The sequence below is a fragment of the Arvicola amphibius genome, chromosome 11 (genome assembly GCF_903992535.2).
Source record: "Arvicola amphibius chromosome 11, mArvAmp1.2, whole genome shotgun sequence".
Lineage (NCBI taxonomy): Eukaryota > Metazoa > Chordata > Mammalia > Rodentia > Cricetidae > Arvicola > Arvicola amphibius.
The window spans coordinates 101,300,997-101,320,193 of record NC_052057.2 but is presented as its reverse complement, the minus strand read 5'-3'; the positions used below and the strand labels follow the sequence as shown (position 1 = coordinate 101,320,193).

General features: G+C 42.1%; 1 protein-coding gene across 4 annotated transcripts in view; it reads right to left on the bottom strand.

The window, feature by feature from the left end:
* Plppr1 (phospholipid phosphatase related 1) overlaps positions 1 to 19,197 on the bottom strand; it is a 133,582-nt gene that overhangs the window by 32,496 nt on the left and 81,889 nt on the right. For all 4 annotated transcript variants that reach the window (XM_038347220.1, XM_038347219.1, XM_038347222.1 and 1 more), the window contains exon 3: positions 4,856 to 5,044. In XM_038347220.1, coding sequence (XP_038203148.1) covers positions 4,856 to 5,044 — 189 coding nt within the window. The remainder of the gene's footprint in view (positions 1 to 4,855; positions 5,045 to 19,197) is intronic.

The window sequence follows — 19,197 nt, the reverse complement described above, 5'->3', positions numbered from 1 at the left end:
TCTGCCGAGAGGTTCTGCTTCCTTTACTTGCAGAACTCTAGTTTTCTCAAGAATTATTGACTTTTGCTTTATCATACATAGATATAAATAATAGACAGCAACACTGGACACTTCCAGTGTCCTTTAACAGCATAAATAGGGAAGGTCATCTGTATGACAGCATTTTGAAAACCATCTTGTGCCTGTGATAACACTAGAGATTGCCTTCTGGTCTCAATCCAGCAGCCAGCTCCACCCACTCCGAAAGCTAGCTTAGTTGAGACTATGCATGACTTTGTAGAAAGGTGGGACCATATATTTCTAAAAACACAGAATTCACTAACACTTTTTTTTGCTGAACAAGAGAAATGGAAACCTAAAATAATTTCATCAAAATCTCATTCTCAATAAAAAAAATGTAAACCCAACTATAATCTTTGAGTAATTTAAGCAGCCTCTATTTTTAGGAACACAATAATCTTTAAAAACTGCTGACAGTGGTGGCATTAATCCCAGCACTTGGGAGTCAAAGGCAGGCAGATCTCAGTGAGTTTGAGGCCAGCCTGGTCTTCTACACTAGTTCCAGGACAGCCAGGGCTATTACACAAAGAAACACTGTCTCAAAAGAAGAAACAAAACAAAACAAACAAACAAAAGACCCTCACAAACAACAATAATATACTTTTAAGTTTGGGATAACTGGAACTAGCGCAAAGAGCAAACACTACTAAGAGAAATCTGGATCACTTATATGTAGTATGAACAAAAATGTGGAAATTGATTTTTAAATTTTCTCAATTTATAAATTTAATTGGGTCATCCATATGTTCACCCCAGAAGAAAGTGTAGATTGTAAAGATGGAGTATAATAGTTTGGCAAAAGGACTTTCTGTCTGAAGAAGTCATATGATGAGCTGCAGAGGGATAGAATGTAACTTAGAAAATGTCCAAGGGTTTCAATGGAGGAGATCGTGCAGAACCCGGAAGAGGTGGATTCTGAGGGAGTGCAAGGCAGACAATGTCTCCTTTGCTTCTTCAGCAGCTGGGGCCCTGTCAGGCAGCCAACAGGCTCTGCACTGAGAGACCACTCTGTGGCCTGCAATGTCCTTTTACATTGGATGCAAAGAGCTCACACAAATGCTCAAATCAAGATTTGCAAGTCCAGCCTTTCTTTCAAACTGCGTTGGCCTTTCCTTTCTGAGGAAACTGCTCCTGAGTCTCCCGCGCATGTGTCTGTGTGCACGTGGCTCGCACTTGGATACAGAACTGTGAGCGATTTCAGTTCTCTTGGGCAGGGAGTCAAATGCTCTGCTGCTTCAATGCTAAATACTCCCCAGTCACTTCATTGTGAGGCCAAGAGAAAGGTTTAATAGCTATCTTCTCATGCCTTGTGCCACCGGGACTGAGATGAAATAAGGGTAAATCAGATTCTCTGCCCAGTAAATCCTCTTATCCAACAGGCTCCCTGGCTCTCTCCTTCGCCTCAGAGTCGGAGTTTATCCAGAAGGCCCAAGGGAGCAGTTAGTTAGCCAAGCTGTCCAGGTAGTCAGAAAAAAACCCTGCAGGCTTCTTTGAAGTATGGGTTACGACTGGGGGCTAAACAGTTCTGGACACAATAAATTCTCCAAGCTTCAACTTTTCCTAAGGATATGTGACAGCAATGGCTTTGGCCCCGTGCAGTTTATCCCAAGTGGCCTTGTCTCAATATGAGGTTGATATTTTCTGACAGGAGAGCATAAAAGGGGAAACAGAGAGTTTACAGGTCAAATGGCCCTGTCTTTTCCCTCAGCTCTCCCCTGTGCATCCGCAACTGGGAATGGGGTCGTTAATGCCCATCTGTGGAGACACAGAAGTGTGGCACTCAGTTCAGCCACTGTGTCACTGTGCTTGGAGATGCCAAAAAAAAAAAAAAAAAAAAAAAAAAAAAAAAAAAAAAAAAAGAAAAAGAAAGAAAGAAAAATAATGCCAAGGACAATCCAGGTCCAGGTAGAGGTGATTTTTTGAAACTTACTACTAGTTACTATGTACATCACTGAAAAGTGGTCCTGCCTTCATTATACTCCATGGAGCATGGGAAATTCTTTTAAGGAGAAACTGATAAGCTGTGTAGCCCTGTGGCACACGTGGCACACGTGGCACACAAAAGTGAATCCAGAAAGGAATCTAACATGTAGAAACTTTCATCAAAATGGTCCTTTTTGTGTTCTCATCAAATCTGAGAACTAGAAGGTCTTGGAAATCATTGAGCCTGATCCCTTTTAAAAGTGTAGAGAAGAGAAAACTGAGCCCACGGGAACACAAGCAGCTAGAAGTCACACAGTTATTTGGGGCCTCAGTCTAAGGGAGACAGTGAACGCTGGGAGCTCTGAGCGGGTGTGTGTGCTGAAGGAGGCAGTAGGACTCAGAGATGCTGAGATCTCACATGGGCAAGTCCTACCTCACTGCGCAGACATGAACACAGCTCCTTCCCAGAGCTCAGAGGCTATCTGGCCTGCCACTGCTCACAGATTGAGGTCTTGAGGGAATATAGCTGCTGACTAACACGGTTGAGGACTGCATTGCTCTCTGCTGTTAACCCAGCAGTTGTGAGCATCCCTGGTTCCCAGCCATGCCCCCAATTTTAGAAGGGAGGCAACAATGGAACCCAGTGGGCAGACCCCTCTCCATCTGTTTAGAGAAAAATGGAACCTTCAGGGCATCATTGAGCCAAACTGTGTCTGGTGTTCCCAACTGAAAGATGAAGGAGGCTGTTGGCCTTGATTTTTATGTTCATTGGAATATTCTGTTCTGTCTCACTGGGATGCTGTGAGGCTCACCTAGGCAACATCTGCAGAGTAGACATCATTATAAAATGGTTTCCTTTTTTAGTTATACAAAATAATGTTTTTCATGATGAAATTTTCATACATAAATGTTATCGTGTCTTGGTCACATTAATCCTTCCTTGCTTTTCCTCCCCTGGGCCTTGTTATCGCCCCAATAGTTTCCCATATTCTCTTTTCCACTTTCATGTGCACTTAAGATTTTGAAGAATTTTCTTTTGATTTTATTCGGCAATTACACTGTTTCTTTGATTCTAATTTTCTGCTCATCTTTATTAATGTTTCTACTAGTCTTAGTTTTTTTAATGGGCAAAATCTCTATAAATACAAAATAATTATAGGAAAATAAAGAGAATGATAATGAGAGTAGGAAGAAAGGAAAAATATATTAGTAACTCAATGGGTCACTCAGCAATTCATGTCTGAACACATGAGAACATGATATCATGATGTGTTTATGGCACACTCGCAGTTCCAGTCTGCCTCATGGTAGAACCACCACCAGTCCATTCTAGACAGAGCTTAACCTGTTTCCTTGTTTTACCTGGGGATTAGAGTTTTCTGTCTTGTGAGGCACATAGAAGTGTCTTCTCTCTACACTTTCTTTTTCTTCTTAGGACTGAGGATAAGGATAAGGGACAGGAGACATAGAAGTTATGTCCAGTTCCCATCCCTTTAAAAGAGGTCATTCTCAGGGACTCTCAACTGAATGCCTTAATTCCCAGATGAAGACATTTGTCCCGTGATGTCAAAGCAGTGGAGGAAAATTCCCTGCCAGGTTCTTTACTCCTGGACATTACGGGTATGCCAGGAACTTTAGGAAGTCATTTCTAGACCCAATGACAATCTTGCCTTGTCTAGAAGGAATCAATGAGGTGAGTCACCCCGCCAGAATGTGAGCTGGATACGCTGCTCTGTACACCTAATGTTTTAACCACCCGGATGCATCGTGCTGCATCTCATCAATATAGCTCTCATTTCTCCTGATGTCTTAGTAGCTAAGGGGAGCTCTGCTGAGAATGGATCAAATGATCTGAATAGACTTAAGAGTATGATGATTCAATTTTTCTATAGCCTCAAAATTACAGTTAATTTTCATCATAAGTCAAGAGAAGCCTTGCCACTGAGAATAGCTATTGAACTGACTGTCTGAGCAATCACCATATTCTTCAGAAAACCAGTTAGTATTTTTAATGAAGGCCCTGTCTGAAAGAGAGCAGAAGGCATGTCAGAGGTGGAGTGGAAGAGTGGGGTTTTGTTAGAAAGCGATTAGAAGGAAAGGACAGAGCCGGAACTGAAATTACACCCGAATTAATCTGCCCTGGTGACGGCAATGTGTTCAGACACACGAGTGTTTATTTTAACACTCTCAAAAAATGAGAGTGTCTAAGTGTTAAATCACTTGACTGCCTAACAGGAATCTGCAAGCTTTATGCTCTCGAAGCAGTCTCCCTACAGGGCTGTCTGTTCAATTTTTGACCTCAAAGGAGAGACAGTGAAATAAATGAAGGCAAAGTTGCAGCTGAGCTCACTGTGATGTGACTTGGACAGGGGCAGGGACAGCACATTTTGGGTCAAGTCATTTTGCTGCTCTCTGGCCTCTGCAGTTCAGCGGTAGCAGCAGGAGGTAGCAGCTGGAGGGTTCTGCTCGGCTCTGATCTGAGTCTCTATGGCAATGCCATTGCTAACAGTCAACTCCTGAATACACACAAACTCTCATGCCTACTTTTTCCAAGAGTACAGTAGCTATTCTTAAGATGCCAGCTAGCCATGTCTGCTGATTTCTGACATTCACCCATGCTTTTAAAAAACACAGCTTCAAAAACCCAGAGACTAAAAAGCAAAAAAGTAATTCATCTCTGAAAGGCAAGATCAATTTAATTTTGTTGTTGTTGTCTTTATGAAGATTTCTACTCAGTCTTCTCCAGCTGAAACAGGAAAGCGTTGATTAGGCTACCCGCTGGTGAGACCCAGGAGGACAGGAAAGAGAAGAAAAGGCAGACAGGAAATACTTTCAGGTGCCCGACAACAAAGAACTCTTGTTCTGTACTTACAATAGCAGTTGGAGTGGCAGCCAGCACGCAATAGAGCACCAGAGGAGTGATGAAGCTTTCTTCCTCCGTCCCTGGGTAAGGCTTCATTAAGTCTCCATCCTGACAGAAGAATCCTTGGATATGCACCTGAAAAGTGTCAGTGCATTCGAAGTAGTAGGCAAGCAGCACTGTCCCAGCCATGATGACAAGCTGAAAATACAGCATGGCCACACAGAGACATTAGCGGGGCTTCGGAGCAGCGCTGGCCCCTCAGAGCACACTCCCTCCATCACCCTGCAGCACTTCTGGGGTTGGTATTGGCAAGGGTGCGGGCGCCTGGCACAGCACGCTCTGGGCTTTGGGGTTGTGTGCTAGCTTGTCTGTCTGCTAACATCTGCTGTAGAAACCTTCCAGCAAATAAGGGCAGACCCCATCTGAAGGGCCGATCACAGCAAGGCTTGTAGAGCGACCTGGCTCTACTGCTATGCTCTCGGAGTAGCTGCAGAAACTGGGGCGAACATGCACGTTCACATTCAGGTCAGAGGTGAAAGTTCAAATGGCAGAGGCTCAGTGAGAAGTTTTTACAAATTATTAAAGATAGACTTACTGTACAAAATGTTAGTCAGTCAGGAGTAAATGACAGAGAGAGAGAGAGAGAGAGAGAGAGAGAGAGAGAGAGATGTCAGTCCTGGTAGAGAGAGGTAGGTCAGTGTCAGTCCTGGTAGAGAGAAGCAGGTCAGTCCTGGCAGAGAGAGGCACTGTTTGCTATTCATATTCCTTTATGATTCTTTATCCTCAACATGCAGACAGCCTCACACCTGCCTGTTCTGGAGACTTGATGGGTGGGTATAGGCAGGACTCCAGCAGCTTGTTCATAGACTGGTCCACGAAAATGAGGCAGTTTGCCTTAGCTCTTTTCCTGATGACCAGCTAGAAACCCATTCCTGTCATTTTCAAGCAATTCTCAAACTCCGTGGAACAATCTCAATACTGCTCTTTTAGAGATAGAAAGGGGAAAGTAAAACAATTTGAACTCGATTTCTACCGTTTTTTCCCACTGAACAGTCTTTTGTGACCACATCATAAAAGGAAGCCGATTCTATTGTTACAGGAACAGAAAGCACAGAGGATGAACCGCGTCTGTGGACAGGGAGGCCGGCCCCATCGCACTGATGGCGAGCTACAATTACCCATCCTCCCTGTCTTGGGTCATGATTCATCACTGTCTAGGGTGGAGCAACCAGTGCCAGCTGGCACGCTTGCCATCTCTGACTCCTTCCCGTGCCCATTTAGGGATGCATGGAGGGAGCCCATAATGTTGTTGTCACACAAACAGATGGTGAGACTGTGCCAGACTGAACACTGGTGGAAGAGGTGACGATGTCAGTGTGGCAGAGGCAATTATGGATGAGGGACGATAAAAAAGTTTAGGGAGATCGCATGCCAGGGGCTTTCCTCAGGGCCCCGTCCCTCAGATAACAGTCGAATACAAGAAATACATAGCACGATAATCATACCACAAGGATTTGAAAGGCAGATGCCAGCGGAACCAGAAACCCAGCCTCGAATGGTTGAGAGTTCAGTATTTCTACCTAGATCTCTGCTGATAAAAGTGTCGCACAAATTACAGCAAGAGAGTCACCAAGCCGAACAAATAAACATAAAAGTTTAGAGTAATCATAGAGCACCGACTTACACATGTGATACAAGCTGGGGCATCAGGGTCCTGGTGTGTGTGTAGAAGTAGCTCAGAATGAGAGGACTGGCATCTGGTGTCAAGTGTGAGTGAGTACACTTCACATCAGGAAATCTTAGTGCTCTTTGTCTACCTTCCCAATTTTGGGGAGCAGCTGGGGATCCTGGAGCACAGACTTCCATTGCAACCCTACTTGAGATGACAGATACTTCCTTTTCTAATGAGCTGGATTTTTGTTTGTTTGTTTGTTTTGTTTTAATCTGGCCACAGACTACTAAGGATAACAAACTGACAATCCTTCCAGAGAACTGCCTCTGAACTAGGTCTCACACATGCTCTCCAAGTGATTTTTTATACAATATGGCAGCACTTAGCAACACTGGGGACATATCATGTGATTTGTCACAAGGTGTCACCTGATCCCAAGTAGGATTCATGCATGTGGCCAATGAACTGGTAAGGAAGGGGGCAACAGAAGAGCAGGGAGGGGATTGCTGGCTGGGGGAAAGGCAGTTACAAAAATGATGGAGAAGACAGCTCACTATCTGTGTAGGAAATTGTGTTCCAGCCCCGTGAATACATACTGCATCCCACAGGGTTAGGAGACAAAGGAGACTTGGGGGTAGAACAAACGTAGCCCCGGTGCTTAGGCAATGAGAGCTCACATAGTTTTGATATGAAAGCAAAGTTGTAGTGAGAATTCCAGGCAATTACATAGCTCAAACAGCTGCCTGTTTCTCAATATTGAAGATGAGCACCCAAGTTCCAGTGTCCATGGCTGCATATGGGGAACCAGCAAATGGCGTTAACAGTGCAGTAGCCTAAAAGAGGAATACATAAAATTAGTGACCTCAGGCTTCAGGGAGATCTTTCTGGAGGCCTTAGGGTAAGTGTGGCCCCTTTAGGATGTCTGGAGGATAGAATATCAGCGGTAAAAAGCTAAGGAGGCGAGAAAGAGGAGAAGAAAGGGAGGAGTAGATAGTAATCATATACTATACATGAATCCTGGAAACGGTTCTAAGAACTTTACATAAACTAATTATTTTCTTTTGAGAAACAGTCTCACCATTTTACTCTGGTTGTCCTTGAAGACACAGGCTGTAGTGATCCTCCTGCCTCAGCCTGCTGAGTAGCAGTGACTACAGGCATACGCTATTCCATCAGCTCATGCACAAACTTTACATCTGTTTTGTCTGCCTGTATGGAAGGCATATTATCATTTCCATATTAAGGATTAGGAAGCAGATACAGAGACATTATATTGAATTGTGTGAAGTCACAAAACTCACATGGTGAGTCTGGGATGGTATTTAATGACCTTTACATATAAATTTATGTAATCTGGAGAAAATCAGTCTCCAAACATATACTATATATGTGATACGCTGTGTGGAACATGTGTGGTTACTTTATTTAAAGGTGTTCAGGGGTCATTTTCTTTATGCATACAAAAGTTAATAACTATTTTATGATTGTGGAATGAGGCATATTTATATATTCCCATTTTGTTTCACAAAGGAAGGGCCTCAACTTTCATGAAATAAGGTAAACCAGCAGCATAAGAAGTTGGGACAGAAGAAGAAAGGGAATCAGCACAGTGACGATAAAATAGAGGCGTGTAAACATAAATTGTCTAGCAGTCAATGTCACAAGAACATCCTGGTTTCCCCGTACGAGGTGAAAACAAAGCAGTGGTTAAAGTCAGGTAGAAATTTTCTGATTAGTGACCAGGCAGGAGTTCTTTTTTTTAGGGGGGAGGGTTCTCATAAAGGGAGCCATGTGGGAAATTGCAATTGTTTGGTGCTATTCTTTAAGTGAGATGTCATGATGTCATATCAGGTCTCTGTATTCTTGATACGGACTAAGTACACAGCTCAGTCTTTTTTTTTTTTTTTTTTTCGAGACAGGGTTTCCCTGTAGTTTCTAGAGCCTGTCCTGGAACTAGCTCTTGTAGACCAGGCTGGCCTCGAACTCAGAGATCCGCCTGCCTCTGCCTCCCGAGTGCTGGGATTAAAGGCGTGCGCCACCACCGCCCGGCTCACACAGCTCAGTCTTAGAAAGCATGTTAAACATCCAGAAAACAAACCACAAGCACAAAATATATGTTAAGGTTAATATAAGGAGGCCGGGCGGCGGTAGCGCACGCCTTTAATCCCAGCACTCGGGAGGCAGAGGCAGGCGGATCTCTGTGAGTTCGAGGCCAGCCTGGTCTACAAGAGCTAGTTCCAGGACAGGCTCCAAAGCTACAGAGAAACCCTGTCTCGAAAAACCAAAATATATATATATATATAAGGAAAGCTCACCAAAGTGATATGGTGGAATGGAATGAATGAGCTGGGCATTCAGGGTCTGTGCAGCTTGAATTTGGCAGCAACAGTGCAATGAAAGGTTAAGCGTGCAGGCTCGCAGCTTTTTTTTTTAGGACCTACGTTCTGATGCCTCAGTTGCTTCCTTTGTAAGATAAGTTACCAATATAGTAGCCCTGACTTCTTTCGCTTATCGTGAGTATTGAATGAGGAGTGTGTGTGTGGTGTCCTGAAAACAGACCATTGTCTAGAATCATAACTGGAATAAGCATGTTTCAGTGATTCTCCATAGCTGTAGCTTCTCTCAGTTTAGCTCTTCAGAAATGTTAGGTAACAATGACTAGGAGGTATCTTTTTGCAACCCCCCCCCCCCATGGCTAATTAAATGAGGAACCACATTTTTGAAGCAGCAGAGAATTAAGATGTGGTTGGGACGGGCATCCTCTCATGATAACTGGGGAACCTGAAATGGGACCTCTTGCGTAGTTGAATTCACCCCCTTGTCTTTAAGAATTTCCAAGGGATGTCTACAGGTAAGAACATGGGACGGTACGAAACTGCCGCTCTTCACGTAAGATTTGACTGCCAACTACATGCGGACACTGAGAATATCCAATTGTTAGCAAAACTGTTAGAACAGGCTGGGTCTGTGAACTCACATGACTTTCTGTGGATAACAGAGTTTATAAAAGTTAAGTCAAAAGAAAGACAATGAAATACAATTGGCAGCCAGGTAACATGATGGTATAACTTTAAATGCACCATCTTTGTGATGTCTACACTCCCCCTGGGAGCTATAATGAGTTAATTGTCATGTAGAAAAGGGGCAACTCTCTCAAGCTCTCAGAACCAGTGAATGGTAGGGCCAGGATCTGAACCTCTAGTACCATTTAACCACCCTTTAATGTGTAACACCTGTAATTAGCAAAATGAGACTGCGCATGCACAATGCTTAGCACAATGCCCTGAACTTGGTGACAGTTCAGTTCTTTCTCTTGCTTTTAAATGCCTATTTTTTTCTCCTGCACATGGTTTTAGCATAAGAATAGAGTTTGACTCTGGTCTCCTCCTTAGCCTTTTAAATCACTGAGGTCCCTTTCCTGGCACTTCTTTCAATGGCTTTCCCCCCCACCCCCCTTTTCTTTAGCCTGGATTATAAATGGTCATGATCTCCAAAAGTCTATTCTTCACACACTTGTAATTATCTTTCTCTGCTTTCTCATTTGGAAGTTTCATTTTCTTCCTGTTATTTCCATTCTTGCATCAATTCCACACACCCTCTCATCTCTGTTGTTGTCCTTTCGTTTTTGCCTTCCCAGCAGCGTAGTGTTCCTGCGGATGTCACCTGTTCAAACTGGAAGCAGCATTTTTTTTTCTCCCCACTTGTTCTCTCTCCTGCTACATCCAACCACCACAGTCTTGGTCACATAGTAATCTCAAATGTTAAGAAATAATTTTTTTGTACACTGTGAATATGTGTCTTTCCCAAGGCGCCTGCTGACTGGTTAAATAAAAGAGCTGATTGGCCAATAGCTAGGCAGGAAGGCTTTAGGTGGGAGAGCCAAACTTAAAGGAGAAGGCTGGGAGGAAGAAGGGCAGAGTCATTGGGAGTTGCAAGCTAGACACAGAGGAAGCAGGAGATGAACATGCTGTGCTGATAAAGCTACTGTCACAGGGTAGAACATAGATAAGAAATATGGGTTAAGATGTAAGAGCTAGTTAATAATAAGCCTAAGCTATCAGTCAAGCATTTATAATTAATAATAAGTCTCAGTGTGGTTATTTGGGGAGCTGGCTGATGGGACAGAGCTGACTGGCAGGACAGTAAACCTCCACTTACACTCAATATTATCTTAGGATTCTCCTTCCTTCATTCAAGTCATGACAGACCCAGCCAGCAGCCAACCTTTATTACTTCAGGGCCCCTTGTATTTATTCCATTTTCTTTTATCAGTTGCAGCTAGCTGCCTTACTCATGCCTCATGTGATTTTTTTCTACATCACTGAAATTTGTTCAGTCTCTTACAGTCTTTGCAATTTCAGGCCCTCTATACTATCAGGGCTTGAGCAGGTTATGGTCCAAGATGCTAAGGGACCATCAGTACCCTATGGACAGCTTCAGACATTAAAAAGGGCAGAGCTCAGTATGCATTCCATGCTTGAAAAAGCGAGAGCAATGAGAAGTGGCAGGAAGAGAGGTCTGGGAAAAGATAGTCCTAGATGATAAATGTTCATTTTACCTATTTTTTGTTGTTGTTAAAAGTGGACATGGTAGTTTAACTGAGATGACCTCTATAGGCTCATATATTTTAATGCTTAGTTATCAGTTGGTCAAATGGAAAAGATTAGGACTTATGGCCTTGGAGGAGATGTATCACTGAGAGCAGACTGTGAGGTCTCAAAAGCCCCGACACACCAGGCCCAGTATCTCTTTGTCTGTTGCTGTGCTATGGGGGTGTTGATGGGCAGGTCAGTCCAATAGAGCTCCTCTGGTGGGCAGAAAAATGCCAGATTTTATTATCTCATTGACTCTTTCCATGTAGCAGGTTTTGGGTTTGTCTTCCTGCTGCAGAAGTTGCCTGGCAGAGGTCTCCTCTTATCACACAGCATCTATACCTTTCTTAACAAGCAGCATGGATTTAGTTGGAAATCATTATTTTTATTTCTGTTCTTGATTTTACAATTGACTTTACAATTAGTTATAACGGCAGAGGTTCTGACTGCTGGAAGATAAGCAGTAACAATTAGTTTCTTAATTAATTAGAAACAATACTAATGAATGATGACTCTTTTACCCTAAATGAAAGAAATTTGACTTGGGACCAGGAGATAGCACAATTGGTAACAAACTTTCCATGAATCATGAAGACTTGAGCTCAAACACAAAAGCCCACATAAAGATACTAAGTATGGGACTGGAGATAGGACTCATTCATTAAGATCTCTTACTGCTCTAGCATAGGACCTGGGTTTGGGTCCCAGCACCACAACCATTTATAATTCCAGTTCCAGGGGATCCAATGCCTTTTCTGGTTTTGACAGGTACTGATTTATGTAGAGTACATAAATACATGTAGGTAAAATATTCATAGACATACAATTAAAAATAAATAAATAAATGTATGGCATACCGGTATGGGTTTGAAAACCTAGTCTTGAGGAGACTCAGACAGGTGGATCCCTAGGTTTTGTAGGCCAATCATCTCAGTTCATTCAACAAGCCCTTGTCCTTGTAGGCCTGCTGTGACTGTACATTTCACTTGTAAGCTTTATGAAAGACAGGAGGGAGTTCCACCAGCCTAGTAGTTAATGTGATTTAAGGTCTTCTATCCAGATCATGATTTTATATATTTGAGAATTGCACAATGAAATTCAGAGTCACATGTTCTCTTGCAAAACTGTCTCCCTGACCCATAGTTAACTCAATGCCTGAACCAACCTTAGTCCACAAAATTCTTCCAAAATTGAAGCAAGATTCACAGATCATATATCTTAATGAACCATTTGAATTCAGGACTATAGGGCTGAACATGTAGCCATCTGAACCGGGGAACCCTGGGAAAGCCAGTAGATTAAGCAGAGAGAAGGAAGCAAGCATCCAAAGTGAAAGATCAGCGTGCCTCGAAAGAAAGCATAACCGTGATTCTAATGGTTATTAATTTACTTGCTGTAATTTACAGTGAAGCCTAGATTCTATAGGAGTTGTTTTTTTCTCTTAAAAGTTCCTTTTTGGCTGGGTTTACAGAATCAGGCATGAATTCCATCCTTTTGAGCAAGCCATAAATCCAATTAGACGGCTGTTGGTTACCCTGAGATAAAAGTGCTATTATTGCACAGTTGTGGATATCTTGCCAGTTGAGTTACTGTTATGGTTCATAGACTTTATACCACTGGGTAGGAGTACCAAATGCTTCTCTACCTTGGCAGCTTGCATAGCATCTTCTTCGACTATGAGAGCCACTCCTCTGGGAGGAGGCTTCCAGATGAGCTTTAGCTTGATTTGGAGGATCTAGGAGTAGAGGGCTCTGCTATAAATCCACATATATTCTTGGGCTTTGACTCCCAGGGCCTTACTTCTTTGTTGGAAAGAGAACCAGCGGGTAAGCTACAAGGACAACAGATGGGCTATAGGGATGCTCTGTCGTTAGCCTTCAGATGCTAATGGTGCTCGCGAAGGGATAGAAAAGCCTTTGATATATCATCAACTGCAGCCAAAAATGCTGAAAATAACAATGAACTTAAAAATTAGCAGGGTCTAATCATTCAGAAAACAAATCCCCATTCAAAGGACAAAAAATCCATGCCATCTCTGATAGCAGATTTCTAAAGTGAATACGAAGTTGAAGAGGTTTGAGCAATCATAGAGAAGAAGCCTCATTAATCCATGCAGATGAGGCCGTCTCAATTTTTAAAGAACCTGTTGAAGAAACCACGCATATAATTTCTAAAGGAAATGTGATTTTCTTGCCATCTTAAAACTTTCCCTCATTCATAATTGAAAGAGATTTTCAGTAAGAGAGATATGGGTTTAATCAGCAGGCACAGCCAGGGCACAGCAAAATCTGACTTCACAGCGGCTGTGCAGCCCACTATTGAATCACCCATGCAGCTTTTGCTTTCTGAGTTCTTAATTAGCTTTGGGAGGAACAGTAGAATCCTGGCCTCATGTATAGCCTTCTGGCCCCTCACTCATCCCAACAAATCAAGTGGTAACTATGTTATTACTTCTTATGTCCGGTTCATGTTGCAATGATAAATATCCATATTAAAAATTTAGTGGTGATATTGCAAGGAAAGATAACTTACTTAAGAATTAAAATGTGGATTAATCCCCTTATTCTAAGGTTCAAATTTGGCAGGTTTTGCTACTGAAATATTTTCAGGGCTTACTGACTTTGGGCAATTCCCAGAAGTATATTTTAGCATGCAGTCTTTTACAATTAAGTATTCATTCACTGGAGCAATTATTATTAACTTCTAGAATATTTATAGAAATCTTTGGAAAATGGGATGATACACAGTGAACCTTGGTTCCAAACAAAGCAAAAATTAAAAATCTCACTTGTTCCTTCAGTCAAACTTGTTCAAGAATTCTTGTTTGTTATTCATAATAACTCTTTTCTCATCATGAGCTTTTAAGTCTGAGATGAGACCTATTTAGAAAATATTGCTCCGAGAAGAGATTTCCACTTTACAGAGAGAGCAAACCTAACTCTCAATTGCTGGCACGCCACGTGGAGCCAAATGCTCAAGATGACGACTGGAAAAAGACCATTAAGGACACACATGTTCCCGTGTTCGCTTTCACAGTTTTAAACAGAAGCGCTGCTCCATTTTAATTTCCCTGCAGAAAGCAGCAGGGTTCTTTTCTCTCCCCGTGCATTCATTGAGACCACATTTGGAACTGGGCAAAGGAGAAGAGAAGGAAAATCTCTTCTCCCCAAATCAACCAGTTTGTTTTCCTTTCTAATTAAAACAGGTAAATCTCTACATTTCAGATGGGTTTAGCTGTTCCCAATTTCTGTTAACATGGGTAGGCAAGGAGATTTCTATTTCCATTTGAAATTTGTGTCTTAGGGAGTGTCACATGTAAACACAGGGGGCTGATCCTGCATAAATGAGCCCCTCACGTTGCTGGGGGTAGCTGGCAGATCACAGGTGCTAGTCTGCACCTGCTTCCTTCAGGTTGCATCTAAATGAAGCCAATTATCCCATGGAAAGCAATTAAGTGGAGACTTGGAATAAAAATTTTATTCCACAGATGCGTGATAGCCACATTTCATCTTAATTTATTTAAACCTTCATAAGCACACAGAAGCTAGGACAAAATATGATGGTCCTGTATTAGCCTAGTGGTACCATGAACCAAGCACATAATTGAGCATTTTTTAGTTAGGTGATATCCTAATGAGTACATTTAAAAGTAAACAATCAGAATTTCACACAGTGACCAAAATTATTACTAGTTGCTGCATATTTATTTTTCCAGACTTTCTATTTCCCTATGCATATAATATGTGCAACTTATGCCAGATTTAATATGTTTGTATGTACATATTGGAACCACACAAACCCAGGCAGTTCTACAGATTGGTTTTCTCTTATTAAGAGAAATACAGTGTGACTATCTTTTGGTGTAGGTACACCGAGCTGTTTATAGCTATATACCTGCATTTCTCTTTGCCTTCTGTCTACAAGACTCACGTTTGTCCTTTCTAGCTTCAGAGTCCCAATCAATACGGGGATGTGCTTAGGGCCAGACTCACCTATAGGGTCACTGTGTTGCATGGATCAGGTCTTTGACTTAGGATAAAGGATGCGAAGTAAATGGCAACTCAAAAGAGGAGAGTTTTGGATGACAGAGGAGGTCAAATTTTAATCTGTATTTCAGAGGAAACCACCAAAGGATTTTGAGCGGGGAAATAGATTGATGAGCTGTGTCACTGAAGAAGGTAAAGCCTCCTAGAAACTTGGAAGAGACTGCAGCAGAGACTTGGGGTAGTGAAGTCAGAGTTGGAGCAGAGGTTGCTGATGGGTCTTGGTGGGCTCTCATAATCTGAGCTCTCTCATATGCAAAGCGAGCTCAGACTAACCTGTTTAGGTCTCTCACACACAAACAAGTATAAGCAAAAGATCCTGCTTTAGGATGTATAGGTTTTTACTGTGATTGTGAAAAATATTAAATGGACCATCATTAAGTTTTTCTTAAGCATTTACTACATAGCAACAACAAGGGAATTAGCAGTGCACACAGTGGTGTCTATTAGACCCAGGAGAGACTGTACTAAAAGGTCTGAAGGCCAGATGAAGAGAAGCTTAATACCAAACCCAAGTTTTGAAATTCTCCTTGGTGAAAAATAACAGTAGTTTGGAATCAAGAGAAGTAAATATGGTAGAGCATGTTGTGTATGACACCACCCTCTATCCACAATTCCAACAAACATACAGACCCTTCTCTGGGCTCTTTTGTTGGTCATTTTCTGCTACTACAATCATTACCAGTTGATTACAGTTGTCTCACACACACACACACACACACACACAGTCCATATATAAAAATATATTCAGATGTAAGACAGTCCGAAGTCAGTGAACTCTCACTAGCTCAGGTCAGCTGTTTCTGTGGGTATCCCCTTCATAGTCTTGACCCCTTCGCCCCTTGCTTATATTATCACTCCTCTCTCTCTTTGACTGAACTCAGAGAGTTCAGCCCAGGGCTAGCTGTAGATCTGTGAGTCTGTATCCATCAGTTGCTGGATGACGTTTCTATGATGACAATTAAGGTAGTCACCAATCTAATTACAGGGCAAGGCCATAGGCCCAAACTAGGCCCTCTGAATGTGGTTGTGTGGCTGGTACAGTCTGTGTGTGGGGCCATTGACAGTGGGACCAGGATTTATCCCTAGTACTTGAACTGGCTTTTCGGAGCCCATTCTCTTTGGAGGGATACCTTGCTCAGTCTAGATATAAGGGGAGGGCCTTGGTCCTGTCTCAAAGTGATGTGCCAGACTTTGTTGACTCCCCATGAGAAGCCTTACCCTCTCTAAGGAGCAGATGGGGGATAAGATGGGGGGAGAAGGTTGGGGGATTGGGAGAAGGGGAGGGAGAGGGAACTGGGATTGGCATGTAAAATGAGAAAAGCTTGTTTTAAAAATAAATTTTAAAAAGATATAAAATAGAATATCATGTAGTTTTTACATAATTCCCGATTCATTCATGCACTCACTAAAGTACATCAAGTTCCCCAAACAAGAAAGCTCTGGCTCCCCAGTGTCTTCTGCAGTGGATAGACAATCAAGGGCAAGCTAGCATAGCACGCTGTCAGACACATGCATACCAATGGATACTCTGTTTTTGACATAGTCAGACAACTTCAGGAGAAATGACTATCTCTTGCCACAAGTAACTCCAAATCTCAAGTTAACAGCATTGCTGTATTGTGAAATTTGGTTCACTCATGCCTACTTTACCAAATTGGAAGCACTGGATGAAGCAAAGGTTTTTCAATTAACTTTAATTAGGTGATATTGTCCCAAAAGCACATGGTTAGGAAGACGTTATGCCTATCCAATATGCCTTAAAACCGCTTTTCAGATTAGGATTTCACCTGAGAGAGACCCTTGCTACTTGTGTTTGGAAGGAATGCCAGATCCACCGCAGGAGCCCAGAGCTTGGCATCATTTGCGTGGTTTAGCATTCTCTGGGCACATACGACATTTTCTTAATGTCCTTTCTAAGTTGAAATAGGACGAAAACAGGCATTAGCTGCTTAGAGATCTGAATTAGAAGAACAATTATCCTAATACACAGGATAGGGAAAAGCTCTCTGAGCCAGAGCCCATAATCTCCCTATTCTTATGAAAAACTGTCACTCTGAGTACAGCCATGCTCGACTGGAGGGCATGAGAAGGGCTCCGAGCTTCATCCCTGTTATCCTTGAGGGCTGATGTATGTTCCTTTTCAAAGTGATTGTTCCACTCTGAAACTTTCTGAGCATGGCCTGATGCATAATCTGTTTTACTTGGCACTCTAAACATTCTGTCATTCTGCCAGGATGCGTGCCTCGTCCACAGAAATTTGTTTCAGTGAAATGGGAAATTACTTTAGAAGACACATTTACAGAGTCGAACTCAGGCCAAGCATGCCACGCAGAGGGGGTTCAGGATGTCCCGTGCATTCTCAGATAACCGAAAGTGTTCATGTCACAGGGCTCACCTCTTTGGAAGCAGGAGAGCTTTGTACATGCTGGGCAAGCCCTCTGCGGCTGAGCTTCATCCCAAGCCCCACTGCTTCAACCTTTCATCTTCTATAACAGCCTGGCCATCTTTCAGGGGGTCTGGAACTTAGTACGTCAGGCCATTCCAACAGTATCTTCATATGTTCTTACATCTTGTTGTCAAAATTGTCCTAAAAAGTGCCATGAGGGGCTTGGTTTGAGCTCCGGTGGCTACACTTGACAGCTTGCTCGCCCCTTCTCTATTACTCACTACCTCTAAATGGAACACGTCACTAACACTAACTATACCTCATTTTCTTCATCTGCAAAATAGAAGCACTAGCATCTACCAATAAGGACGAAAGTGGATGCGAAGCTACTTGTACCTGAAAGCTCAGAATAGTGTATTGCTGGTATATAGTAAACACTATCAGTACACTGAGCACTTGGAACCCTCATGTTTTGTGATGGTAGATACTCAAAGATGTTTGATAATGTATGTGCCACGACCTCTTTATCCTCCTAACTCGAGGGTGTTAAGGGATTTGAGTCGTTTTTCTGAGGACTTTATTTTTATTTACCTGTGGCTCCTGCTTTGCCAGGGTGGATAAGAAGCTTTTAAGATTGTCTCAACATCTTCTCTCGTACTGTGGGTCAATCTGTTCTATGTCTGCAGGCATTAACTGAAACTTTTGTTATCTGAATTTTATATCTCCTCTAGATCCCAGCAGTTATTGAGTTATTTTTACTTTTTTATTATTTTTTTCATTTGTTTTATATACAAACAGCTCCCCCCATTTTCTCCTCCAGTTCCCTAACCCCACCTCCCATCTCCCTGTCCCACCCACTCCTCTTCTGTTCAGAAAGAAAGACAACTGGGGAAATTCTTCATTTAAATGTGTTGTGAGTCCCTCATATAAGCAAATTATAGACTCAGAAATGGAAGGCACTTGGGAGATTATCTAGCCTCTCTTGTTACAGAGAAGGGAATAAAATCCCAGGCAAATTGAGGTTCCAGAACAAGTTAGAAAAAGAGCTTTGATAGGACACAGAGCTCTACCCAAACTCTGAGGTCTAATACTTGGTATGCATAAAAGACTATATATGTAGTGTAAGTTGGACACACTGTGGAAAAAGTCTGGGCACACTACCCAGATTCTGGGCATGTTCTGTTCATAAACAGAACATCATCAAAGACTTAGAGGCTTATGTATGTGTGTGTATGGATGTATATATACATATATACACATGTATGTGATGTATGTGTGTCCCTAATCTTTGTCTACTACATCTTATTGTATTTCCAAAAGATATCATCATTTCCTGAATCTTATTAATATCATTTCTTTGCATACTATATGTTTATCTAGAATATATATGATGTATGATTATACATGTATATAATATGCTTACATGTGTGTACATAAGTACACATACATACATATCTGTATTTACCTAATACACATATATATGTACATGTAGAGAAAGAGATGGAAACAGAGATATAGAGACATAAACAGAGAAAGAGGACATGTTCGATAGACATTCCAGGTCAGCCGCCAAATTGATATATAATCCAAAATGACCTTGAATTTCTGATTCTTCTGCCTTCACTTTCCAAATACTTGTACTACAAGTGCATACT